The 24,947-nt window shown below is 33.3% G+C and overlaps 1 protein-coding gene across 2 annotated transcripts in view; it reads left to right on the forward strand.

Moving 5' to 3' along the window:
* CABCOCO1 (ciliary associated calcium binding coiled-coil 1) overlaps positions 1-24,947 on the forward strand; it is a 128,019-nt gene that overhangs the window by 13,152 nt on the left and 89,920 nt on the right. Inside the window, exons 3-6 of one of the 2 annotated variants that reach the window (XM_046026246.1) lie at positions 2,025-2,194; positions 15,065-15,209; positions 19,499-19,571; positions 19,938-19,966. In XM_046026246.1, the coding sequence (XP_045882202.1) occupies positions 2,025-2,194; positions 15,065-15,209; positions 19,499-19,571; positions 19,938-19,943 (394 nt within the window). In that variant the 3' untranslated portion in view covers positions 19,944-19,966. Of the gene's footprint in view, positions 1-2,024; positions 2,195-15,064; positions 15,210-19,498; positions 19,572-19,937; positions 19,967-24,947 lie in introns of those variants that run through there. The other variant, XM_046026247.1, reaches the window with a different exon arrangement.

A 24,947-nucleotide genomic window follows, 5' to 3' on the forward strand; every position in this document is an offset into this window, starting at 1 on the left:
GTGATCTCTCTCTGTCAAATGAATAAATAAAATCTTAAAAAAAAAGTTTTTTAAAAAAATAAATAAAAATAAAATACTCTTAGACAAATAGTTGGCTTCATTTACATATATCAGACACTGAAAAAATGAAAATTAAAAGCAAAGAGCACATCAGTTATTTAAGTGAAATATCTAATTTTTTTTAAGGAACAGCATGGAGATGGCAGATGAAATGTACAGTTATAATAAATAAAATGGAAAAAAAAAAAAAAGAAATGTACAGTTAGAAGGAAGACTAACTGTTGGGAATAAAATGTTCAGAGATATTTGACTCCAGAATTGATTGACTCAAGTCCTTCATAGTATCATCAAGAAATTTATAATTTTAGAATTGATTTTTCTTATGACTATAAGATGGCTGCCAGTAGCAATCAAACATACCTATTTACTCTTGTATTTTTGTTCCACAGAATAAAATAAACCTCATCCTTAGGAATTAGAACAATTTAGGAGAGTGCCCACCATAGTCCAATAGTTACTATAGAGAATACCATATATTTAATACCATTATATTGCATTATGGAAAGAGGGGGAGATTATCTTAATTGTTTTAGAGGAATCAGAACTCACTTTTGCGGTTGAGGTCTACCTTGACACCACTGTAGATGAGATGGATGTTAGAGGTTAAATACAACATCAGCTTAATTTTTTCCCAAACTTGTTTCATCCTGCTGTATTTATTCTGATTATAGAACCTATTATAGAACCTATATCAATATTATGAATAATATTATGAATTATGAATAATAAGGACTTCCTTTTTTGAAAATGGCAGTATAAAGTTGTCACACACCCACACACAGTCCTTCAGAAATCATATACAATCAACAAGGAAATACCAATAACTTCTTTATCCAAACAAGGAGAATGCTATATGTCCAAACCACAAAATAGAGAATGACTGCCAGAAGCATTATAGTTCAAGCAGAAGTGGAAGAGAAAGAATGAGAAAGATACACATAGTTGAAGATCTTAGAGTGAGTTAAAAAACGTAATTATTCTCCTAGGTGAGAAGAAAACCCTGAAGTGCTATTTCAAGAACACTTGTTTGCAATAGCAAGAGAAGGATATACAGGCTTAGAACAGATAATTCCCATATTTACAAGAAATAGATTGTTTATGTGATGGTAATGACATACCTTTTTTTCCTTTCTCCCACTAATTGAAAAAAGAGTAAAAAACTAGAATAAATGACACAAACTTATTCTGTACAGAAAATAGCTTGTCACATGGCCAAGTCTGAGTAAAAAAAACAAAGGAATATGCATACAAAACCATTTTAAGAAAAAAAAGTAATCAAAGAATAGGGAGAAAAAAACTGGCAAGAAAGAAAATACAACCAAATGAATATAGCCATGAGCAAAAAAAAAAAAATAAATACTGTCAAACGTTTATCATGAATTAAAAAAAACAACTTATGAAGCAACCACAAGAGTATAAAATAGAGATATAAAAACTCAAGAGATAACAAGAAATAAAAGGTAATAAAGCATGTAAAAAGGCAGAGTAGAAAAGAGAGAGCTCTGTAAACAGCCCAAGGGGCAATTAATAATGCTGAAAACACTAAGGAACCTAGAAGACGGTATTGAGAAAAGTATAAAAAATGAAAAGGAAATGATTTGGAAAAAAAATTTGAAGGTTAATAGAAAATTATAGCATAGACAAAATGAGTTGCTGTACTTCGAAGACAGAAGAAGGAAGAAGAGGAGGAAGGTGAGAAGGAGAATTACAAGAAGAGACCAAATGGAAGAAGAAGACCAACAAGAGTGCTGACTCTTGCTCTCTTTATCTCTTCTTCCTCTTCCCTCTCTCTGTTTTCCTTTTGAATGTCATTGTGGACTTAGGATTTTGATATAACTATGAATATTTTTTGATTTAGGGCATTATAGAATTTTCATTCAAGAAAAATATTTGTGTTTTCAAAACTTAGAAAAGGAACTGTGCATTAATCTGATTTTAATGTCTGGATTTTCTTTCTGTTACAGAAAATTGAAAAAGTTTTTGAATTTCAAAAACCTTCACACCTGTCTAAAGGAAGCCATTCTACTAGATTATTATGTATCTGGATTTTTGTGGGCTAGAGGAATGAAATTTTCTGTTATTCAATATTCAAAATTTATGACTTTGCTAGACATGTTACTTCATAATCTTAGAAGTAAGTACATTATTTTTTCTTTTTTTTTTAAAGAAAATTTAGTCCACTATCTAAATTAATATTCTTAAGCAAAAGTTCCTAATTTGCTTGTAATTCCTTCAGTGAAAATTATAGGTTTTTTTTCTGGGTAGAGCAAAGATATATAGTTCATACCCTCCTTAACTTGTGTAATTTCAAACAATATTTAATAGGCTAAAGTTCTCTTAATTAACTTGCCAAAGATATGTTAACTTCATTTTAAAATCTTATCAAATGCCATATGTCCCCAAAATGTCATGTAGTTCACATTTATTTAGGTATTTTTTCATTGTTTGAATTATTTTCATTTCATCTTACCTGCAAGTATTACTGGGATATCTCATAAATGATTAATGAGAGGAGGTCCTTAAGTCGATATCTAAACCCCATTAAATAGACATTACTCACATACACTTAGATTTTGTCGCTTTTCTTCTTATATAACTTTGGAATGAGTTACCGTAGGAAATTTGGAAATTCTTCCTTAGAGCACTTTTCAGTTGATAATTTTTTTTTTTTTTTTTTCAGAATAAATACAATTGCTTCTTGGAAGGAAGAAAAGAAATCTGTCACTAATATATTGCCAACTCTGTGTGCTAGGCATTAGTTTGGTTCTAATCTCTAACATGCATTATTGAACCTCAGAGCAACTCCTGCATGGGAGGTCTTATTAACCTCAGTAGGTTAAGCATCTGCCTTCAGTTCAAGTCATGATCCCAGCCTCCTAGGATCAGGCCCTGTGTCAGGCTGCCTGCTCAGTGGGGAGTCTGCTTGTTCCTCTCGTCTGCTCATGCTCTCTTTCTTTCTCTCTCTCTCTCTCTCAAATAAATAAATAAAATCTTTAAAAAGCCAAAAGATAAATAATTGTACCAATAGAAGAAAAAAATAATTAAACTTGATAATGAAACAAATTGTATGATATTAACTGATCAGACAGACTTTGGTTGTTTTTTTCCCTAATGAGGAAATGTACAAATATTTATAGAATCTTTTGAGTATTACATGTCTCTAAACAGTAATCTTTCAATACCATTGCCAAAATTACTTGGCAAACAAGGAACCATGTAACTCTCAACTTGCATGGAAAAGAATAATAAATAGATGCCAACTATAAGATGAAATAGATATTGAGATTATATGTTAAAGACTGAAACAAGTATTACAAAAGTGCTTAAATGAACAACCGTGAACATCCTTGAAATAAATGTTAAAAAGAATCAGGAAAAAAACAAAATGGAAGGTATAAAGAAGAAATCAATGGAAATTTTGGAACAAAATTATACAATAACTGAAATTAAAATCTCATTAGATAGAAATAATAGCAAAATGGAGAAGAGACAAAGGAAAAAAATCAGTGAACTTGAACATAGAGTGTTAGCAATTATCCAATCTGAATAATACAGAGAAAAAAAGATTGGCAAACAAATGAACAAAATCGCAGGGACCTGTGAGACAAATAAAGTTCTAATATACATATTGTTAGAGTCTCAGAAAGACAGCAGAAAGAGTATGTGCTAAACAAACATTTGAAGAAATAATGACTGAAAATTTCCCAAAGTTGGCAAAAGGCATAAATTTATAAATTCAGGAGGCTGATTGGACTAGAGACAGACGAAACCAAAAGAAAAACACCATCCACCAATTGGGTCTATTTGACATTTACAGAACAGTCCACCCGAAAACAGAATAGGCATTGTTTTCAAATGCACATGGAATATTCATCAAGGTGGACCATATTCTGGGTCACACAACAATCTTAAATTTAAAATAATTGAAATCATACAAATGTGTTGTCTGATCACAAAGGAATTGAACAAGAAATTAATAGCAGAAATTTTCAAACACATATTAAACAATACAATTCTAAGTAGTATGTGGGTCTCCTGTATCTAAACAGATACTAGACAAGATTTGTAAGTAAAAATAGAACATGAAAATTTATGTGGTACAGCTGAGTTAATGATAAGAGGGAAGCTTATATCATTAAATACTTATATTAGAAAAAAATCTAAAATTAATAATCTAAACTTAAGCCTTAAGAAGCCAATTTTTAAAAATAAGCAGAAATCAAGCAGGAAAGAAAGATATACTAAAGAATAGAAATCAATAAATTGAAAAAAAAAACCCAATAGACAAAATCAATGTAACCAAAATCTGGATATTTGAAAATATCAATAAGACTGATAAACGTGAAGCAAAACTTAACTAAGGAAGAAAAAAGATACAAGGCACAGATTGTCATTATCAGGGATAAAAAAGAGGATATCACTATAGACTCTGTATACATTAACAGAATATTAGGAAAAAACTACTTATGTACATAAATTAGGAAACAAAAAGGAAATGAACCAAATCCTCCAAAACCACAAACCAGCAAATCTTGCGCAAGATGAAATAGATAACATGATAGTCTTATAACTATTTAAGTGATTGACTTATTTAACCTCTAGGAAAAGATCTCCAGGTCTAGATATTTTCACTGGAAAATTCTTTCAAACATTTAATGAAGAAATGCCACCAATTTTTATACATAATCTCTTCCAGAAATAGTAGAAGAAAGAATTCTTCCTAACTCATTTTATGGGGCGAGAATTATCTTCATACCAAAACCTGACAGACAGTGTGAAAGAGAGAGACAGAGAGAGAGAGAGAGAAGAAGAAGGTGGAGGAGGAGAAAAAGGAGAGGGAGGGAGAGGAGAAAGAGAACAGCAACAACAGCAAAAGGAGGAGAAGGAGAAACTACAGACCAACATCGTTTATGAACACAAACAAAAAAATTTTTAACAAAACATTATCAAAATGAATCAAGCAACCTATAAAAAGAATAGTACACATGACCACTTGGGGTTTATCCCAGAAATCAATGCTGGTTCAATATTTGAAAATCTCATCAATGTAAATATTCTAAAGAAGAAAAGCCACATGATCAAATAAATAGATGCAGAGAAAGCATTTGACTAAATACAACATCCATTCATAATTTTAGAAAAGAGTTAGAAAACTGAGAAAAGAAGCAATATTCTTCAACGTCATAAAAGAAATCTACAACAAACCTAAACCAGTTGTTACACTTAGTGGTGAAAGACCAGATTCTTGTCCTGTAAGATCAGAGTCAAGGCAAGAATGTCTACTCTCACCACTCCTATTCAACACAGAACTGAAAGAAAGTCTTAGCAATAAGTGCAATAGAGTAAGAAAAAGAAAAAAAAGAAATAGAGAAGGAGAAAATAAAAGTCTTTGTTCTCAGATGAAAGGATTGTCTATATAAAAAATTAAACAGAATTTTAAAAAATCCTAGAACTAGTAAGATTGCAAGAATAAGATAAAACACAAAAGTCAATTGTATTTCAATGCACTAGCAATATATACTGTACACCAGAATTTTAATAATAGCATTATTTACAATAGCTCAAAAAATAAAAAATAAGCATAAATCTAATAAAAATGTACAAGATCTACATACTAAAAACTACAAAATGATGATAAATGAAAGAAAACCTAAATAAACAAAAAAACTTACTGTGTTATTGGATTAGAAGTTTCCACATGCTAAAGATGTCAGTTTTTCCCAAATTGATCTGTAGATTTAATGCAATGTCAATCTAAATTCTGGCAGGATTTTTCTCTATACATACCCAAGCTGATTTTTAAATTTATATGGAAACGCTAAGGAATTAGAATGGCTAAAACAACTTCAAAAATAAGGATAAAGCTCCAAAAAAGCATATACCCAATTTTAAGCATTACTATAAATTTACAATAATAAAGTCAATGTTGAATTAGTGAAGGGATAAAAGCATAGCTCAATGAAACAGAAGACAGAATTCAGAAATACACTGATGCAAAAGTGGTCATCTGTTGTTTTTTTTTATAAATATGTAAAAGCAATTCAACAGAACAGTATAGTCTTTTCAACAAATGTTGGAACGATTTCTATCTATATTGAAAAAATATATAGCTCAGCCTAAGCATTTTATTTGCTACAGTTAGCTCTAAATGGATTATAGGCATAAAGTTAGAATGTAAAGCTATAAATTTTTTAGAAGAAAATTGGGAGAAAATCTTCATGACCTGGGGTTTTATAAGAAGTTCTTAGACACGACCCCCAGAACATGATGCATATAGGGAAAAAACGATAAATTAGACTTCATAAAATTATAATACTTTTGTTTTATGAAAAGTCACTGTTAAAAGAATGGACAAGCTACAGATAGGGAAAAAATATCTGTAAATCACATATTTGACAAAAGACTTGTCTCTGTAACATATAAAGAGCTCTCAAAACAATAAGAAAACAAATAATCCTATTAAAAATAGGCAAAGCTATCAAAAGTCATAACTCATGTCAACCAAGAGGAAAACGTTAGACAAACCCAAACTGAGGAACATTGTACAAACTATCCGACTGGTACCTCCCAATCTGGCAAAGTTATCAAAAATAGGAAAAGATTGAGCAATTTTCACTCTAGGGGAAGCTCAGGAAACAGGACTACTAAATATGATGGGATATCATAGATGGGATGCTTGAAATTTCTTATTCTTTTTCTAGAATATTAAGTAAAAATTGAGGAAATCATAATAATTTTAAAAATATATATGTAGAAAAAGAAAGGGATTTAATGAAAACAAAATATATATACACTAACAAAAAACTATTTAAGAATCAACTTTAAAAAGAAATATACAAGTCCTATATTAAAAAACTTCAGAACTTTTAAAGGTCACAAGGAAGTTTTCTACATTTGGAAAAACCTTACAACATTCTTGGAAACACTCCAATCATAAAGAAGCTCAATTTCTCTAAATTAATATATAATATTAGTATTTCAATAAAAATACCAACAGTTTTTTGTTGTTGATGTTTTTGGGGTGACTTACTAGGCAAGATGATTCTAAAAAAATATGGAAAGTAAGCAAATACAAATTGTCTTTAAAAACTGTAATAAACCATAACATATCTTGTTATTAGCAGTAGAAGTAGTAATAGTAGTGTTATAAAATCTCAAATATTCGAACACAGTGGTTAATGACCAAACAGACCAAAGAACACAATGGAAAGTGTAGAAATAGACCCAAGCATTGGAATTCAGTATTTGATAGAATGATATCTCAAGTCTATGATGAAAATATGTATTATTCAATAAATAATATTGTGTCCATCTAGAAAAAAAAATAAAATTGAATCCAACCCTCGTTCTGTCCATAAACCAAAATATATTTCAAGTGGGTCACATTTTTACTTAAATATAAAATAATTGGAACTATAAAAATGTTGTAGGAAAATATGAATTAATTTCTTACAACCTTGGTTGGGGAAGACCTTTATAAATATGCCTCAAAATTCCAAAGACATAAAGACAAAGATAATTAAAGTTGATATATAAAAGTAAAAATCTACAAAGAAAAAATACCAAAAGAAAAATTAAAAGAAGAATAAGTAAGAATAATTTTATTAAGCAAACTATTAAGTTCAATAATATAAAAAGAGCATGCAGAAGCAAGAAGAAAAAGACCAATAATGGAGTAGAAGAACAAGCCAAGGATATGACTAAATAAACACAAGAGTTTGTGTTTTTTTTTTAAAGATTGGATTTATTTTAGAGAGAGGGAGAGAGCGCACGCACGCGCACGCACTCGCGCGTACACACACACCGAAATCGGGGGAGAGGGGGAGAGGCACAGGGAGACGGAGAAACAATCAGAAGCAGACTCCCCACTGAGTGCAGAGCCTGACACCGGGCTGGATTGTGAAATCATAACCTGACCTGAAACTAAGAGTCTGAAGCTTAACTGACCGAGCCACCCAGGTACCCCAAAACAAGTGATTCTTAAACAAATGAAAAATTTAATATTAAAGATAATAAGGAAAATCCTAATTAAAACTACACAGAAATGTCATTTGTCATATATCAGATTGACAAAATTGTAAAATTTTGGTAGCATTTTGAGCCATCAAAGCTATGAGAAAATAGGTACTATCTTATATTACTAAAGGAAGTATATATCTATAAATCCCCCCCATGAAGTTTAGGTTAGCAGCTATCTATCAAATTTACAAATATACTGTCCCCTTTGACCCAGCAATTCTACATTTGGGAATTTATCCTATATATCCACTTACACACGTGTATGTAAAGTCATCAGTTGCAGTAATGTTTGTAAAAGCATAAACTTAGAAATATCACCTGGAGACATTAGCATGACTCATGTTTAACATAATGTAGATACAGATGTATAGTTGTATGTCAGGTTTACACATATATGCTTCTTTTTTTTTTTTTTTTTTTTTCTTTTTTTTTTAAATATTTTATTTATTTGACAGACAGAGATCACAAGTAGGCAGAGAGACAGGCAGAGAGATAGAGGAAGGGAAGCAGGCTCTCCATTGAGCAGAGAGCCCGATGCGGGGCTCGATCCCAGGACGCTGGGATCATGACCTGAGCCAAAGGCAGAGGCTCTAACCCACTGAGCCACCCAGGTGCCCTACACATATATGCTTCTTAGTTCTGTCCATGGAGAGGGCCTAGAAGCAATGACATCCAGTATTAATGAGCAAACCCAGGAACCAGGTCTTGCTTTATAATTTAATTCTCCAATAAAAGAAACCAGGGCTCCTTAGAGAAATGGCTGTTTGTAGACCTGGAGCAGGGAACATAGAAGATGAGCCTGGGGCATATTGTAGTGACTAAGAGTAAGAGCTCAAAAAATCAAAATGCTGGTGGTATGTCAATGGAATAGAGAAGACAACTGAAAAGATTCCAGTGTCCCAAGTTGGAACAATTTGAACAAAATAAATAGTATATTGAACTATAGTCCAAAGTATAAAATTAACATTCACAAATCCATACTGATACAAATTAATGATTTATATAAATAATCAATTGGGTAAAATACAAATTCCTAATACAGAATTCCTAATAATTTATGTAGATAATTCACCTTCCAGAAGATAAAGCACAATTCTTCACCCTTTCAATATGAGCTATACAGTGACTTCCTTCCAAAGAGGACAGCGTGGGAAGTGGGAAAAACTGGAACTCTACAGCAGAGAAGCCAAATAAATACTGTTTCAACCAGATGACTAAGGCTGACATCATTAATGAAGAGCCATGTCAAATATCATATGCCCCTGATATAATGTGATAAGAATGGCACAGTCATCTTTCTCCCCCAAATCCTTAACCCCTGTCTAATCATGAGAAAAATTTAGACAAACCCAAATTGAAGGACTTACTACAATATTTCCAACTCGTACCTCTCAAAACTGTCGAAGCTATCAAATCCCGGGCAAGTCCAAGAAACCGTAGAGTCTAAGGAGACATAATGACTGAATGTAATGTGGTATCCTGGATGGGATCTTAAGACAGAAAAAAAGACTTCAATAAAAACTAAAAAATAAAGAAATCCAAAGAAAATATGAACTTAGACAATAATAAAGTATCAATATTTGTTCATTAGTTGTGTCAAATGTACCACAGCAATGTTAGCAATATGGGAAACTGTCTGGGGTATATGGGAACTCTCTGTGATATTACTGAAACTTTTCTGTCAAGCTCAAACTACTCTGAAATTAAAAGCTTATCAGTAGGGATTAACTCATCCCTAACATGGAATACTATGCAGCTATAAAAATAAAAGAGTGAGGACGTTTTCTGGGCATGATATGGGGAATTGTATACTGTTATTGAGTAAGACAAGGTGTAGAATTGTGTGCTTTTGTGTATGAAAGACAAACGTGAGAGTTGTGTTATATATACAAAGAATACTAAGAAAATACAGAAAAAAACTAATAAAAACTTTCCATAGGTATCTAAAATATACAAATAACACCTACAACTCAATAGAACAAAAATAAATAACCCAATTTAAAAACAGGCAAAAGACTTGAATAGATATTTCTCCACAGAAGATATTCAGAAGGCTAACAGGTTTATGAAAATATCACTAGTCGTTATGGAAATGCACATTCAAACCACAGTGAAATACCACCCCATGACTGTTAGAATGGCCATCATCAAAAAACAAGAGATGACTAATGCTGGCATGAATGTGAACAAGAAGGAAGCCTTGTGCATTGTTGGTGGGATTGTAAACTGGTACAATCACTGTGGAAAACAGTATGCAGTTTCCTCAAAAAATTAAAAATAGAACAACCATATGACCTGGCAATCCCGCTTCTGGGAATATAGCCAAAGGGAACAACAACACTAACTCAAAAAGATATCTGCATCTTCATTTTGGCATTATTTAAGATAGTCAAGATATGGGAACAACCTAAGTGTCTATTGATGAATGAGTAAATAAAGAAGTTGTATATTTATAATAATGGAATGATATTCATCCATAAAAACCAAAAAATTCCTACCATTTGTGACAACATGGATGGACTTGAAGGCATTATGCAAAATGAAATGTCAGACCAAGAAAGACAAATACCGTATAATCATACATATAGAATTTAAAACAAAACAAAACAAAACAAACAAAACACCGAACCTATAGAAAAGATCAGACTTGTGTTTACCAGAGGTGGAAGGTGGTCAAGTTACAGATTTCCAGTTACAAGATAAGTTCGAGGGATGTAATGAACATGATGACTACAGTTAGCACCACTGTGTGGTATAAAAGAAAGTTTTTAAGAGTAAATCCTAAGAGTTCTCATCACAAGGAAAATTTTTCCCCTCTATCTTCTTTCCTTTCTTTTCTTTTTATTGTATCTATATGAGATGTATATTAGCTAAAGCCATTGCAGCCACCATCTCACGATAAATCATGCTGTGTGCCTTAAACTTACACAGTGACATATGTCAATTATTTCTCAACAACACTGGGGAAAATTTTTTTGTAGGGAAGGGTGTGGGAACTGAGCGTGTGTGCAACAAAGGTTAAGGAAGCCTTTTTACAATGTATTTCACATATGGTTTTTGAACCATGTGAATGCATCACCCATGCAAAAATTAAATTGTAAAAAAGAGTATATGATGTGAACAGTCCTATGGTTTGCAAACTTTAAACTGAGTGTTCACAAACTAGAAACAGAATAAAGAGAAGTAAAACATTTTCATGAATCTCACATTCCAAATTTGACAAGATATTTCCATTTTAAATTTTTCCATAACTTACAACTGGCTCAAAATATTTCTTTTAGGTGAAATTTTATATTGTTGATATCAGTTCAAAAATGAATTTTAAAAACTTGAGCAGGATCCATCCATTTACTCATAAACTAGGAGAGAGTGAAAGTGCACATATAAAACTCAAACAGGAAAAAAAAGTCAGGGATCTAGTTTTTCCTTTGTGAAGGAAAAAAAAAATCCTCTCAAACTTTTAAAACTAACAAGGTTATAACTATCATGAGGAAAGAATATAATTTTAGCCAAGCATGCCAGAGAAAGAGGAAAAGTCTGTTTATACTTAAACTAAAAGGTGGTAGAGTACTGAGCCCACAGTGAACATTCCCATCCAGCAACATTTTAATAGAAAAAGCTACAGAGAACATAGTTGGGGCTGTTAGTTGTAGCATGGTTGCCCATTAATAAAACTCCAGTGAGGGAACTGCATTTTCTACTGATTCAGTTTCTGATCTGTTCCTTGTCTCAAGCTTGTGCTACAAGGCATACTGCAGACAACCCACCTGGAATCATAGTGAATCAAGTTAAAAGATTATGCAACATGGGATATATACAGTTCTCTCACTAATACACATTTTAGGGAGCCTGTGTGGCATAGTCGTTTGAGCAACCGACTCTTGGTTTCCACTTAGGTCCTGATCTCATTATCCTGAGATCAAGCCCCAAGTCCGGCTCCGCGCTCAGCATGAAGTCTGCTTGAAGATTCTCTTTCTATTTTCCTCTGCCCCTTCTGCTCCTGTTCTCTCTCTCAATCCATCTCTCTCAAATAAATATATAAATAAATCTTTTTTAAAAAGATTTTATTTATTTATTTGACAGACAGAGATCACAAGTAGGCAGAGAGGCAGGCATAGAGGAAGAGAGGAGGAAGCAGGCTCCCTGCTGAGCATAGAGCCCCATGCGGGGCTCGATCCCAGCACCCTGGGATCATGACCTGAGCCAAGGCAGAGGCTTTAACCTACTGAGCCACCCAGGCGCCCCAATATATAAATAAATCTTTAAACTAACTAACAACAAACCAGTGTGCATTTTTGGGTTTAGTTTTTCCAGAGCCTGACCAAGAACAAAGCTGTCAAAGTATTAGATTATTTGACCTCTGTCCAGGTCCATAGGCTTAGATTTATTCCATTGTATATAACACGAATATTAGCAAATAACCATAGGATACTTTTTAGTTCTATGAAATTGAACTGTTTCCCCCTAATTAAGAATGATAATAATAGGTAACATTTGGGTAGGTTTAACTTGCACCAGTTATCATGCATTTGCTTTCCAAATTCTGTCTCATTTAATTCACACACAACCTTGAAATAGTTCTGTTATTCTCTCCACTTAAAAAATTTTTTAAAAAGTAAATGAGATTTAGAAAGATTAAATAACTCCTTGAAGTCACAAGCATCAGCCGCTGTGAGTGAGAAACTCACCCTTCCTACTACTATATCAAATGTTGCCAACTTTATGCTAATTCTAGAAAACACTATACATACGTAATACACTAGTGTACATAGCATTTCAGTTTCCTAAGTATTTGGCATGCATGTCTTATTTGATCCCCACAAGAGCACTATAATTTTGAAAATTGGTCTTATTCTACATTTATAGATATAGAAAATGAAACTCAGCTCACCTAGCTGGTAAGTTAGGGGTAGTTAGCAGTTACAAGGAACCATCTTAAGTCTTCCAGCTAATTATGACTAGCATCCTCTTTCATTACCGTAAATTCTTGAAGATAAATTTTATTTCTAACAGAACTTACTATTTAAATGGTTTAATCTTTCACATTTTAATCACATCACTAAATGTAAAGGTTTTTAAAAGAGCAAATATTTCAGTTAGATACGTGTAATGATAACTTTCCTAATTTTTAAAGCCATTATATATAGAAAGACACTAGACATAGAAAAACAGTTTTAAAGTGTCAATTATATTTCAACATAAGGAAATCATCATATAAATGTATTTTTGTGCTTGATAAGTATAATTACATCTGGAATTATAATCAATTATCTAAGAATTTCTTTTTCCTCTGCATCTTTAATTAATACCATTTTAGTAATAAAATGATTCAGATTTTTAATCCATTCATTTTTGAATTGCTTTTATCCAGTAGATATTTCATTTCTGAATTTATCTCAAGAAAGTTTCAAAAGAAGCATATCATAGGGAAAAAAGTGTACAATAATAATTGAGGTCCCCTTAGAATGATATAGGAAAGCTCAGTTATCCAGCAATAATTTGTGTATCTGACATATATAAAGGATGATCTGGAGGGAGGCTATGAGAGAGGGATGAATTGCCATTCATTAAACCAGTTTTTAATTGTTAACTTAGTTTGTTTCATTCTAATTCCTACAAATAGGAATCTAGATGAAACAAATTGCAAGTTAGTGATTATGGTGTCTTTCTAAAATTTTTAATTGCTTTACTATCATTATATCGGTAATCTGGGGTCATAACACATCCCAAAGTGAAAGGGTAGCTGTGTAACCGGAAGTGGCTATGTCCAGCAATCAGCTTATGTTCTCATAAATCCTGTGCATTATCCCCTCTTGCTGCCCTGAAAAATTCACTCAGTTAGCCAGAAGTGCTAACCGCACGGGTTTCCTGAGAGACATAGAGGTTTGGTTGGGACTGACCCAGAGGGAGGAGCTTACATGGAACAGCTCAGTGTTCCCTGGAGCCTTCCTCCAAGCCCCCAGCTGACACCTCCCCCAGGAAGCTGGTCCAAACTCGCCTTTGCTAGAGACTTTCAGTTCTCCACCTCCAGACTCTTCAGTTTTACGTCTACACTCGTCACTTGTCAGTGTGTGTGTGTGCGTGATGTCATAGTATTTTGCCTGCCACAAGTAAAAATGAGCATAACTAAACAGGAAAAGAAGATGGAAGTTCCTATTTGTATCATAGACACTATAAATGTTAAGTCTAAAGTTTCTGACATTTATCTCCTTTTTTTTTCAACTGGACACATGCCATACAAGATACTTTTGCTTTTTTGTTTGTTTTTAGTTGCAAGAGAAGAGCCCACAATCACTGACTTGTTTATTTTTGGTAATGGTGGCAAAGTGGTGTCAGCGTCAGCGTCACTCGGCGCTGTCATCTGGCTCTCACCACTACCACCAGGCATACATTTGAGAAACAGCTTACATAAGTTATAAGTCTGTAGCTTGGAAAAGAAAAAAATATCTTGATGTTTTACATAAAAATACATATTTCTGGCATCTATTGAAAATCTTCAGTCCCAAATTCCCACATGTTAACAATCAGTCAAAGCCAAGTGTTGGTTGACTCTGTTCATTTACATTTTCAGTTCTGATCAGCTCTCCTGTCTACAGTAACTGAACCTACTATGTAGGTCTTCCTCACCAGCTAATCCAAACAACTTTTGTTTCATTTCCATATATACTCTTATTCTAAGATCATTAAAAAGCATATTTTCTATTTTAAAGTAATTTTTGGGTAGATTTTAAATTATCTTTGCATCTTAAAATGGAAACAAAGTCTTTAGACAATTGTGTTGCATTATATTGTTGGGTGTATCAGCTGCTATTCTTTCACACAAAATGTAATTATTAATCTATCATTAAAAAAACATTGCTATTGAATGTTTTTCCACACAAATATTGAAAAAGTAAGTATTTACACACTAAGGACATCTTGGATTATTTTTTTCCCAAAACATCTATCAAAATAATGCTTAGGACTTCCCTGGATCTTATTTTAGCACTGCATATGTCTTTGGAAGACAGCATAAAATGGCTTGGAGAAGTTATGGCTGAAACAGGACCATCGCATTCACAGAAAAATGAGGAATGGAATGTCTTTAATATAAAACAAGCCAATGCTGTCATCGATTACTTAAAAATCAGGTATGCATTTTTCTTTCAGTAGCATGTATTTTTTCATTTCATTATCTTTTACAAAATGTCTATTAAATAAAAATTCAGTTTTTAGATATTTACAGAATTTATGCTGTAATTAACCCAGCCAATAATGAGATAATAGTAAAATCTTTCATCCAGCAAGTAAAGTTCAGGACATTGAGATTTTGGCTAGCCTTCCATTCTTAAAAAAAACGTTTGTGTTTGATGAGTATAATTTCAACTGAAATGATAATAGATTATCCAAAAATTTCTTTTTTTCTCTGAATCTCTAATTAATATCACTTTATTAACAAAATTATTCTTTTAGATTAATCAGACTTAATTACAATAGACTATATTTTAGTAGTAGTTGGCCTTGGCATCAAAATTTCACATTTTAGAATAACATTCATTTCCATTTAAACATTTATTTTAGATGTTTTGTATTAGAAATTAAAGAGATTTATGTGCAAATTTCCTTAGGTTTATTATGTGCCCTGAAATATTTTGTAGTATTGACCTATTAAATTCATCAAGTTTTTCTTTATGCTTAGAAAATGATGGTGAATGGAGGGAAAGTATTTTTATTACAGTGATTCTTCATTGGTGAACTAAGAAATCTTTTTATATAATCTGTCCCAAGGACCACATTAGAGGCACGCATCTCTCCCAAGGGACATTTTTAGAGTTTACAAATATTTAAATAAGAGTTGGTAAAATCTTTCTTTTGCCTAACTAAAAGCTTCTACAGAATATCTCTTTTCCTCCATTACTATATACTGCACTGTTTTCCAATTTTAAATTTTAAAAATTCCAAAATAAATCTTGCTGCATGATGTCCTAGACATGCTCATCAGTTGCTTGGCAAAGATCCTGGCTGTTGTCTGGAAGCTTTTTAAATATTAATATGTTTACCTTGATAATTCTTATATGCTGATTTCTGGCATGAATTAATAATAATATATGATATAATATATTTTTTATATAATAACACCTGATATAACCTGATTTCTTAGCATAAAACATATACCTCCTAATATATGTCTCTCACTAAAAGCTACATACTCTTCATAGCAATTAGAGTAAAGCAAGGTCCTTGTGTGGGAGGAAGGAAGGGAGTGGAAATTCAGAACTGGAGAATCTGTTCTCCGAGGTCTTTCTGCCCAACAGAATCAGTAGGTGAGGGGAATTCTCTGCACATTTATATAGCATCCTTCTTTCTCTTCTTTATCTATTTGAGACCACGAGGTCTCTCTTTGAAGAACACATTATTACATCTGAGCTCTAAATCCCGGAGGTTTATAATGGGCAATGGGACTGATAGTTAACCATAACAGATAAACCCATGCAGATGTCCTAATGATACCTTCTAGATAGTGAAAGATGGCACCTCCTTTCTCTTCCGTCTTGTCTTTCTGGACAAACACTCATCAGTCAATTTCTTGACATTTCATTTCAGAAAATGGTTAAGTTAGGAAAGGATGTCAGTGTTAGTCACAATTAAATGCTTACCAGGATAACTTTACTTACCAAAAATTTCTAGCCTCATTTCTAAAAGCAACAACAAAAAGTAGTATTTGAGAGATAGTCATGTAAAGTAAATCAGAACTATTTTTGATGCCATTAAATCTTCATATTGTGATTTAAAGAAGTGTACATTTTAAATGCATCTGTTACAAAAAAATAAAATATCAGTTATTATGATTATCTAGAATCGATACTGAAGTTGTGTAAAGACAAATGTCATTTTCTACAATTCCTATTTAGAATGACTCATAGGTCCACAAATATAAATTTAATGGCAGTTAAACCATATAATATTTTTCATTTTAATGACTACAAGAAGTTTTGTAAATATGAAGCTAACTCAATTATTGAAAGTATAAGCATGTTTCAATTTAATCTGATATTAAATTTACTCAACCAGTGAAACTCTCATCAACTTAGAGAGAGTAGTTTTTAGAACATGACCTATAGCACATGAAACTTAACTGGCAATAAAATTGAAATTTTATTTGATACTGTTAATAGAATCTAAATTGTATATTCCATCATGTGTCTGCGATTTGAAAAAAACTAATACCAAAATTCTTCTCTAATGTTATTGTAAGTACTGACCAACCTACTCATGTAATATATACATTGATATGTTTTATGTAATATATACAAATATAAACGCTACTGCAGCTTGTCAATATAAGACATCATTTAGATATACGTGGTCCAAGTACACTTCTGTCATTGTGTATTCTACCCACTCATTGGGAATTAGGTAAAGGTAATGTGCACAGGTGTTTCTCAATATAAGAAAATCAACACTGCCCCTCTGTGCACAACAGGGTATCCTACTTCCTGGCACGGAGCCCAGATGTCTTGACCCATTTTATTTCTTCCTTTGATTTAGAACTAAGACAAGATGTTTAACAAAATAGTCTAGGGGTTTGAGTCAGCTGGAAGTCTTCCTTCTAAAGGAAAAGAGAGGAAATGTATTCCCATAGCAGACATGTCACTTTGTTCCCATAGGAAGTCACCGAATAGTGCCTTGATAAAGTTAGAGAACCTCAACCAGTATGGGGACCAGAGCGAGGCAATGGAGGCAACTTATCCTAGCCCTGAAAAGTGCCTCCTTCGTAGGTGTTCTACTCCCCCCATCTGTCTTACGCTAGTCCTGGCCTTGCCCCAACTTGTATCTTTGACCACTGCATCCAAGTCATGAATTTTATTTTCATTGCAAGAAGTGAATTTTCCTTTTGGCATGAGACAATCTAATTCCTATATGCAATGAGGAGAATAACGCTGAAAGATTATAAAATTGCAGGAAGGAAGATTTATGAATTAACTTGTTTGTGTAACATGAGATGGAAGGAAAATTTTACACTAATTCACTGAAAGGAAATCAAGTTATTTCCAAATACTCTACAGGCTTCAATTTTTCTACTCAAAATCAGTTATTGCGAGTCTAATATTTTTAACCTTAAAGCTTTCTCTAGGTAAGCAATGTAAGAGAAGGAGAATTTGAATTTATTTTGCTTCATTGAATCATCAAACTTCACTTATCTTGATGTATTTTCTAGCCAACAAATCAAGCTAATGTCAAAAGCTTAGTTTTCTGAGTGTTGATGACTAATTTGAATATACAAGGGGTTTTTTTCCCAAAAAAAATTAAAAAACCCATGACTGAAGTCTGCATATCCATCACTTTTTAATGGATTGTGTTAGTAGTGAAATCAACTGCTGATAAAACTCAGAGAGACCCAGCTGCCTAAGGATTTCTTCATTGATTTCAAATGAATTGAAACTTTGATCCATTACAGCATTCAGGAGAAGCCATTATTATACATGCTCTGTAGCTACATTTTGCAAATGTTAATTTCTCAGTTATATTAAAATCAATTTTCTTAAATAGCAAAAGGCACCAGAGTGAAAGAGAAACCACTAAGACAATTTTTTTGTTCTTGGGCATTTTGCTGTATTATGAGTCTATTAATTTTCCCAACCAGCAGGAAGAGAATTAGAAAAATCCAAATATTATCACAAACAGGATATTAGAAATCAGCCTTTCAGTAAATTTTTAACTCTCAATAATACTTCACTGAAATCTTTAAACTTACTAGAAAAACTTTTTTTAAGACTCCTGTCCTTTAGCTCTTCACAGTTCTTATACACTGACCACCTAATCTTTGGGTAGAAACTGAAGAATTATCTTTCTTAAATTAATTCCTCTCTTTGACCTGTGATCAAATATTCTACAAGAAAACCAGACACCTTATAAATGGATTTCAGTTCACGTTCCATCATTTTCAGGTGTTATCAGAGATTAATTTAATCTTGAAACAGTTTGAGAACATGAGAAGTAATTGATATGGAAGTAGACTATAGAATTCAGTGCCATTCATTCCAGAGGAAATTGACTCTGGTTGGAAGCAAAACATGAAAAATAATGTGAAATTTAATGTTATTTAGGGGCAGTGCATTATTTGATTGTCAACCAAGTAAAGTCAAATGTAGTCTAATTGTTCCCTTATCCCAAACCTAGCCACACATCACAGATTAATTTACTGATCTTATATTATGTACTGTGTTATACTGTCAATGTCTCAAAAGAGTAAATCATTAGTTTCTCACCATTTCTGGACAATTCATTTGGAATATAAGGTGTAGCTAACTCCATATTAGTGTTTAATGTCTTTCATTTGATCATTATGAGCAAACTTTCCTTTAATAAATACTCTTACGTATTTGTTTTCTTTCCTAATATAAGCTTATCAGAGTTGCACATTTATTTTGTATTTCAGCTTATTTCAACACTACAAGCTATATGAGTTTCTATTCTACTCTACCAGGGAAGAAATTGTGATAGGAACTGAGGTAAGTAATTTATCTAGATGGAACCAATTAAGCTGAATCACTTAATGCATGCTGATCAGCATCTGGATCTTTAACTGCTTAAAGCAACTTCTTGTCAAGATTACTCAAGTGTTAATATAACCAACTAGTAGTTTGCAAAAAGAATAATTACATAAAGTGAGCTTTGGATTAAGAAAATAAGCTGTCTTTGGGCATTAAAAGCATTGTTAATCACATATACTTTATGTATTTATGGATTATTTGACAAAGCAAAATTGAATAGGTTATATATGTCTTCATACAAAGAAAATTTAAGGAAGTGAGATAAATTAATTGTTAAATCTCTTCTAATTTCACATTTTTTTCCAATCTACTCATTTTTTTAAGGTCTAATTCAAATCCCACTTCCTCAGTGAAGCAAATCTTCCTTAATTGCATCGCATCTCAAAGGAAGGATATAGACAATGTCTTTAATCACATTCTATTATTTTATTTTAGTTTATCTCTTTCTGCTGAATACTGGGTACTCTTACTACACCAATAAGCACATAATGATGCACTATGCTACACACTTTTTAAAATTCTTTTTTGTGGATTAAAATAGTCAACACAATTCAACTGTAGTTTCCTTGAAGGCAAGGATGAGGCACTGTTTTTCTACCAAAGCGTCAAGTATAATGCACTATAGTGGTCCCTCAGTTAATACTATGCAAGTGATTCAGTGACATTGAGTACAATGGCATTTCTACAAAAAATGATCTACCTAAAGATACCTTGGAACAGCTTTACATATTAATTACAAACTCATAATTGCTATAAATAAATCCTGAGTAAGAAAACATTTTAAGGAGGCTAAAGATGCCATAAAAAGTGCTCCTTTTGTTGTCAACTACTGGAGAAGGTAATGTTGCCCAGAAGTACCAGATATAGGAGAGGCCCTGGTCACAAATAAAGAGTGAATATGGTTTATTTACATGATCTTTTTAATTTTCTGGGTATTAAGCACCAGATGGAATGTGCAAACTTTTTTGTCTGCCAGAGTGTTGTTTTCTGAAGTTTATAAAGTGCTTATTTCATAAACACCTAAGTCACTGTGACTCATCCTCCATGTAGGTACTTTTTCTAATGCTTGCCTTTTAAGTGAATTGAAGGAAAACAAGGAGCCCTTCTTGCCTTTGACTTTCCTTAAAATTTCTTCTTTGTGGGGCGACTGGGTCGCTCAGTGGGTTAAGCCTCTGCCTTCGGCTCAGGTCATGATCTCAGGGATAGAGGGATAGAGCCTTGCATCTGGCTGGCTGCTCAGCAGGGAGCCTGCTTCTCCCCTCTCTCTGCCTGCCTCTCTGCCTACTTGTGATCCCTCTGTCAAATAAATAAATAAATAAATAAATCTTTTTAAAAAATTCTTCTTTGTGTTCTCCTCATACTGTATCTTTTTTTAAAGATTTTATTTATTTATTTGACAGACAGAGATTACAAGTAGCGGGAGAGGCAGGCAGAGAGAGGAAGGGAAGCAGGCTCCCTGCTGAGCAAAGAGCCCAACGCGGGCTCGATCCCAGGGTCCTGGGATCATGACCTGAACTGAAGGCAGAGTCTTTAACCCACTGAGTCACCCAGGCACTCCTCCTCATACTATATCTTAAATTATGTGTCACTTGACAGAGTTTTACTGAAAACATTTCCATTGGAAAATTACATCATTCGTGCAGCAGTGTTGCAGTAATGATCAGTTCAGAATACAACCCTATCTCATCTATTCAGCAAAACTTTGGGAAAATGATAATGGTTTTAACAGCAGCATAAGCAGATATTTAGAAACATCAAGAAAAAATTTCATAAAGAACTCCCTTTTCCCTTTGTTAGTTACACAATCACGCTTTTCTTCTTTGTTATAAGGATATATTTAGGTGACATTTATGCTTATGGAAAGATAAAATGGAGAAAGTAGACTGGGATTGGTGCCTTTATATTCCTTTGTCTTTTGTATTTTCTCCAAGCTGACCAGATCTATAAAAAAAATCTTTAGTGAATGGATATTGGGTCTTCAAGTATTAGACCACTCATGGTACTTTAAAGGATTAACCAAAGCAGATACTATACTATAATATTTAATGGCATTGTAGAAGTGTCTGATAACCCTTGGTACAAATATGTTTTTTAATTAACAACCTTTCATAGAGGAGGCAGCGGTCTGCCCCGCTAATGTGATTATTCATGCTGACTTCAGTGCTCTGGGACCAAATAAGGTCCACACAACAATTGCATAAATATTTCAAGTTTAACTCTCAGGCTAGTGTCCAAATTAAAGAACACTTAGCAAAATTTAGTTTCTTTCTTAATTGTTGATAGATGGTTATAATAAAACATATAAATCCCCTCTCAAAATAATTACTAAATATTAATTTCCATCATGAAAAGAACATGAGTAAACTATATTCATACTTCTCTTGGGTTTTAGCTTAAAAGAATCATCTTTTTGTTTTGGAATTTAGTGATCATTTCTGGCTGTGTCTACTCACCTTTTCCAAGAAATTTCATGTTATGCTTAGATCACTGAAGCACATTTTCAGTAAAATCATAATCCTTGACTTGAGATGCTTCATAATCTAGAAACATTTCTAATAGATACAGTTCTATAAGTGGCATGTTTTGTAGTTCATTTGGTGGTTCACAGATGATATATGTTGAAAGGCAGTAAACAATCTGATTGAGCTAGGATAATGACAGAATGGAAGCAGCAAATTCCCATAGTTGGGGCCTCCTGAGAGGATGCAGGATATGAGATTCACTCACTATTTAAAGAGATGAGTCACTGATTTCTACTTCTGAAACCAATTTGCACTGTTTGTTCACTAAAATTTAAATATAAATAAACAAACAAAAAGGATGGAAACTAACTAAATAAAAAGATGAGGACTCCCTTCTAGTCCCGTAAGCCAGGAGCTCTCCAAGTCTAGTTTTGACAATGCAGTTAACCCAGATACTCTGACACAAGAATTGTAAGGGAATCAGATTCTCCGTTGGGGATATGTATTTTCTTTAGCCTAAGGCCCCACCCAGCAAGAAACGTGGAAACTGTTATGTTCTCTGCTTTTGTTACCTAAAAACTACATGAAACATTTAAAAATTGTACACAAAGAACACTGTCAGATATTAGCAATGGCGATGATCAAAACCTCATAGCAGATATCCAAAGTCATGGTTCTAGTCAGGTATCTACCACCCGGCATCTATTAATATGAGATGATACAACTATAAAATTATTTATTTATTCATTCAACATATGTTACTAGGTCCCTATTACACTGTAGGTTTTGTTAACTTCCAGGAACACACAATGATAAGCAATAATTCTTGTCCTCAAGGAGTTGGCTGTCTAATGAGAGGAGAAAGGTGATTAAATAATTAATTATAGTATAGAACCCAAATGTTATGATCCTATGGGAACAAATAGAAGACAAAGAGGAACATCTAACCTTTATAGGTTTATAGAAGTTTCTAAGAACAAGTAAAATCCTAAGAGAAAATCTAAAGGTTGTGAATGAGTTAGGCAGTGTACTTTCGGCACCAAGAAAGAAATCCCACTCAAAATTGTTCATACAATTAAAAAAAAAAAGGAATGAATAAATTACTTGATCACAAAGTGTTAAATAGAAAATGAGCTGGATTAAGGTTAACTGATCAGTCATGTGACTGATAAGTAGTCAAACAATGTGAACATGTGAATGTGTATATGCATGCATATACCTCAATTCTCATCTCTCTTAAACCTTTTTCATCACTTTTCTCTGATTCTTTTTTTTCCCATTTTATTTATTTTTTCAGTGTAACAGTATTCATTCTTTTTGCACAACACCCAGTGCTCCATGCAAAACGTGCCCTCCCCATTACCCACCACCTGTTCCCCCAACCTCCCACCCCTGACCCTTCAAAACCCTCAGGTTGCCCCAACCTCCCACCCCTGACCCTTCAAAACCCTCAGGTTGTTTTTCAGAGTCCATAGTCTCTTATGGTTCGCCTCCCCTCCCCAATGTCCATAGCCCGCTCCCCCTCTCCCAATCCCACCTCCCCCCAGCAACCCCCAGTTTGTTTTGTGAGATTAAGAGTCATTTATGGTTTGTCTCCTTTGTTTGGGTCTCATTGCCCTCTACTGCACAGAGTCTTTCCTCCAACTGGTGGGAGATATGGCAGAGGCAGCTCCAGTTTAGCAACTCCAGGAGAAAGGAACATTCCTTCTTATATTGTTGACATTATTGGCTATGCTTGTGCCATGTGTCCACTCTCAATTAACCATCATGGCCAGAGGAGTGGAGTCATGCTACTAGAAGACCCAAGCAGCCATACTGAATGAGTGTCAGAGGATGAATAGCTCCCCAAAGGAAACAGAAAGAGCCTTTGCAAAAGGGAAGAGTGACTTTATCAAAAGAGTGAACTAAGCAGACATGTATGACTCTCCCATCCAAAAATCCATGAGGTCAAAAAATCCAAAATCCATAATGTTATGGATAAAAGATTTTATAACATGTAAAACTATGGATTGCTGTTTAGATGAAACCACAACTAATACATGCAAAGAAGATGCTACGGAGTTAATGACGTTTCTGTAAGCATCCCTCACTGATACGGAAATGAGAGAAAGCTTTAGAAGGAAAAAAGCACGTAGGGGACTGCTTTCAGAGTAACTGCACTGTTCATCTCCTTTACCCTCTGCTGCTTGTGCAGAGCACAGGGACTCCATAGTATTTGCGTCCAAACTAAAGAAACTAGTATGGACGTTGACACCAAAGAGGAGAGCAGTTCTGAAGTTTCCAGGAGAAATGATGACTATACCTTCAGTGTAAGGTACTGGCACATAAAATTGCCACAAGTATTTCCCCTCTCCTATAGTCTCTGGCAAAAAACTTTAGCAAACAAACATCTCCAAGCAAGTGAACCAAGACCATCTAATGTAAAGATAAGCTGGTAGCCCAAAATCACCAAACAGTTGAGGAAAATAAAATCATAGATAGACATTAAACTCTATTAATAAATCAAGAATAGCTAAGGAACAGAGTTGATAGAGCAAATGGTAGGAGACTTTAAGTCTGATTAAGATTCTCAAGAAAGTTTGAAAGTTTATTGTATTCTTAAAAAAGGAACTAATAGAAATCTTGGGAATTTAAAATAAGATTTGAAAACTTTTAATAAAGTATCAGGTATAATGTTGAAATCTAGAAAAAAAAAAAACTTAGAACTGTGAATTACCAATATTTACTTGAGGGGATGTAGAAAATCTTAATAGAATGATAATTACATAAGACATTGAAAAATCCAAATGTAAAAATGGCTCCAGCCTTATAAGATTTTACAGATTAATTTCACCAACATTTCAAAAGTGGATAATTCTCTTTTATATAAAAA

This window comes from Meles meles, chromosome 13 (genome assembly GCF_922984935.1).
Source record: "Meles meles chromosome 13, mMelMel3.1 paternal haplotype, whole genome shotgun sequence".
In the NCBI taxonomy this organism is placed as follows: Eukaryota; Metazoa; Chordata; class Mammalia; order Carnivora; family Mustelidae; genus Meles; species Meles meles.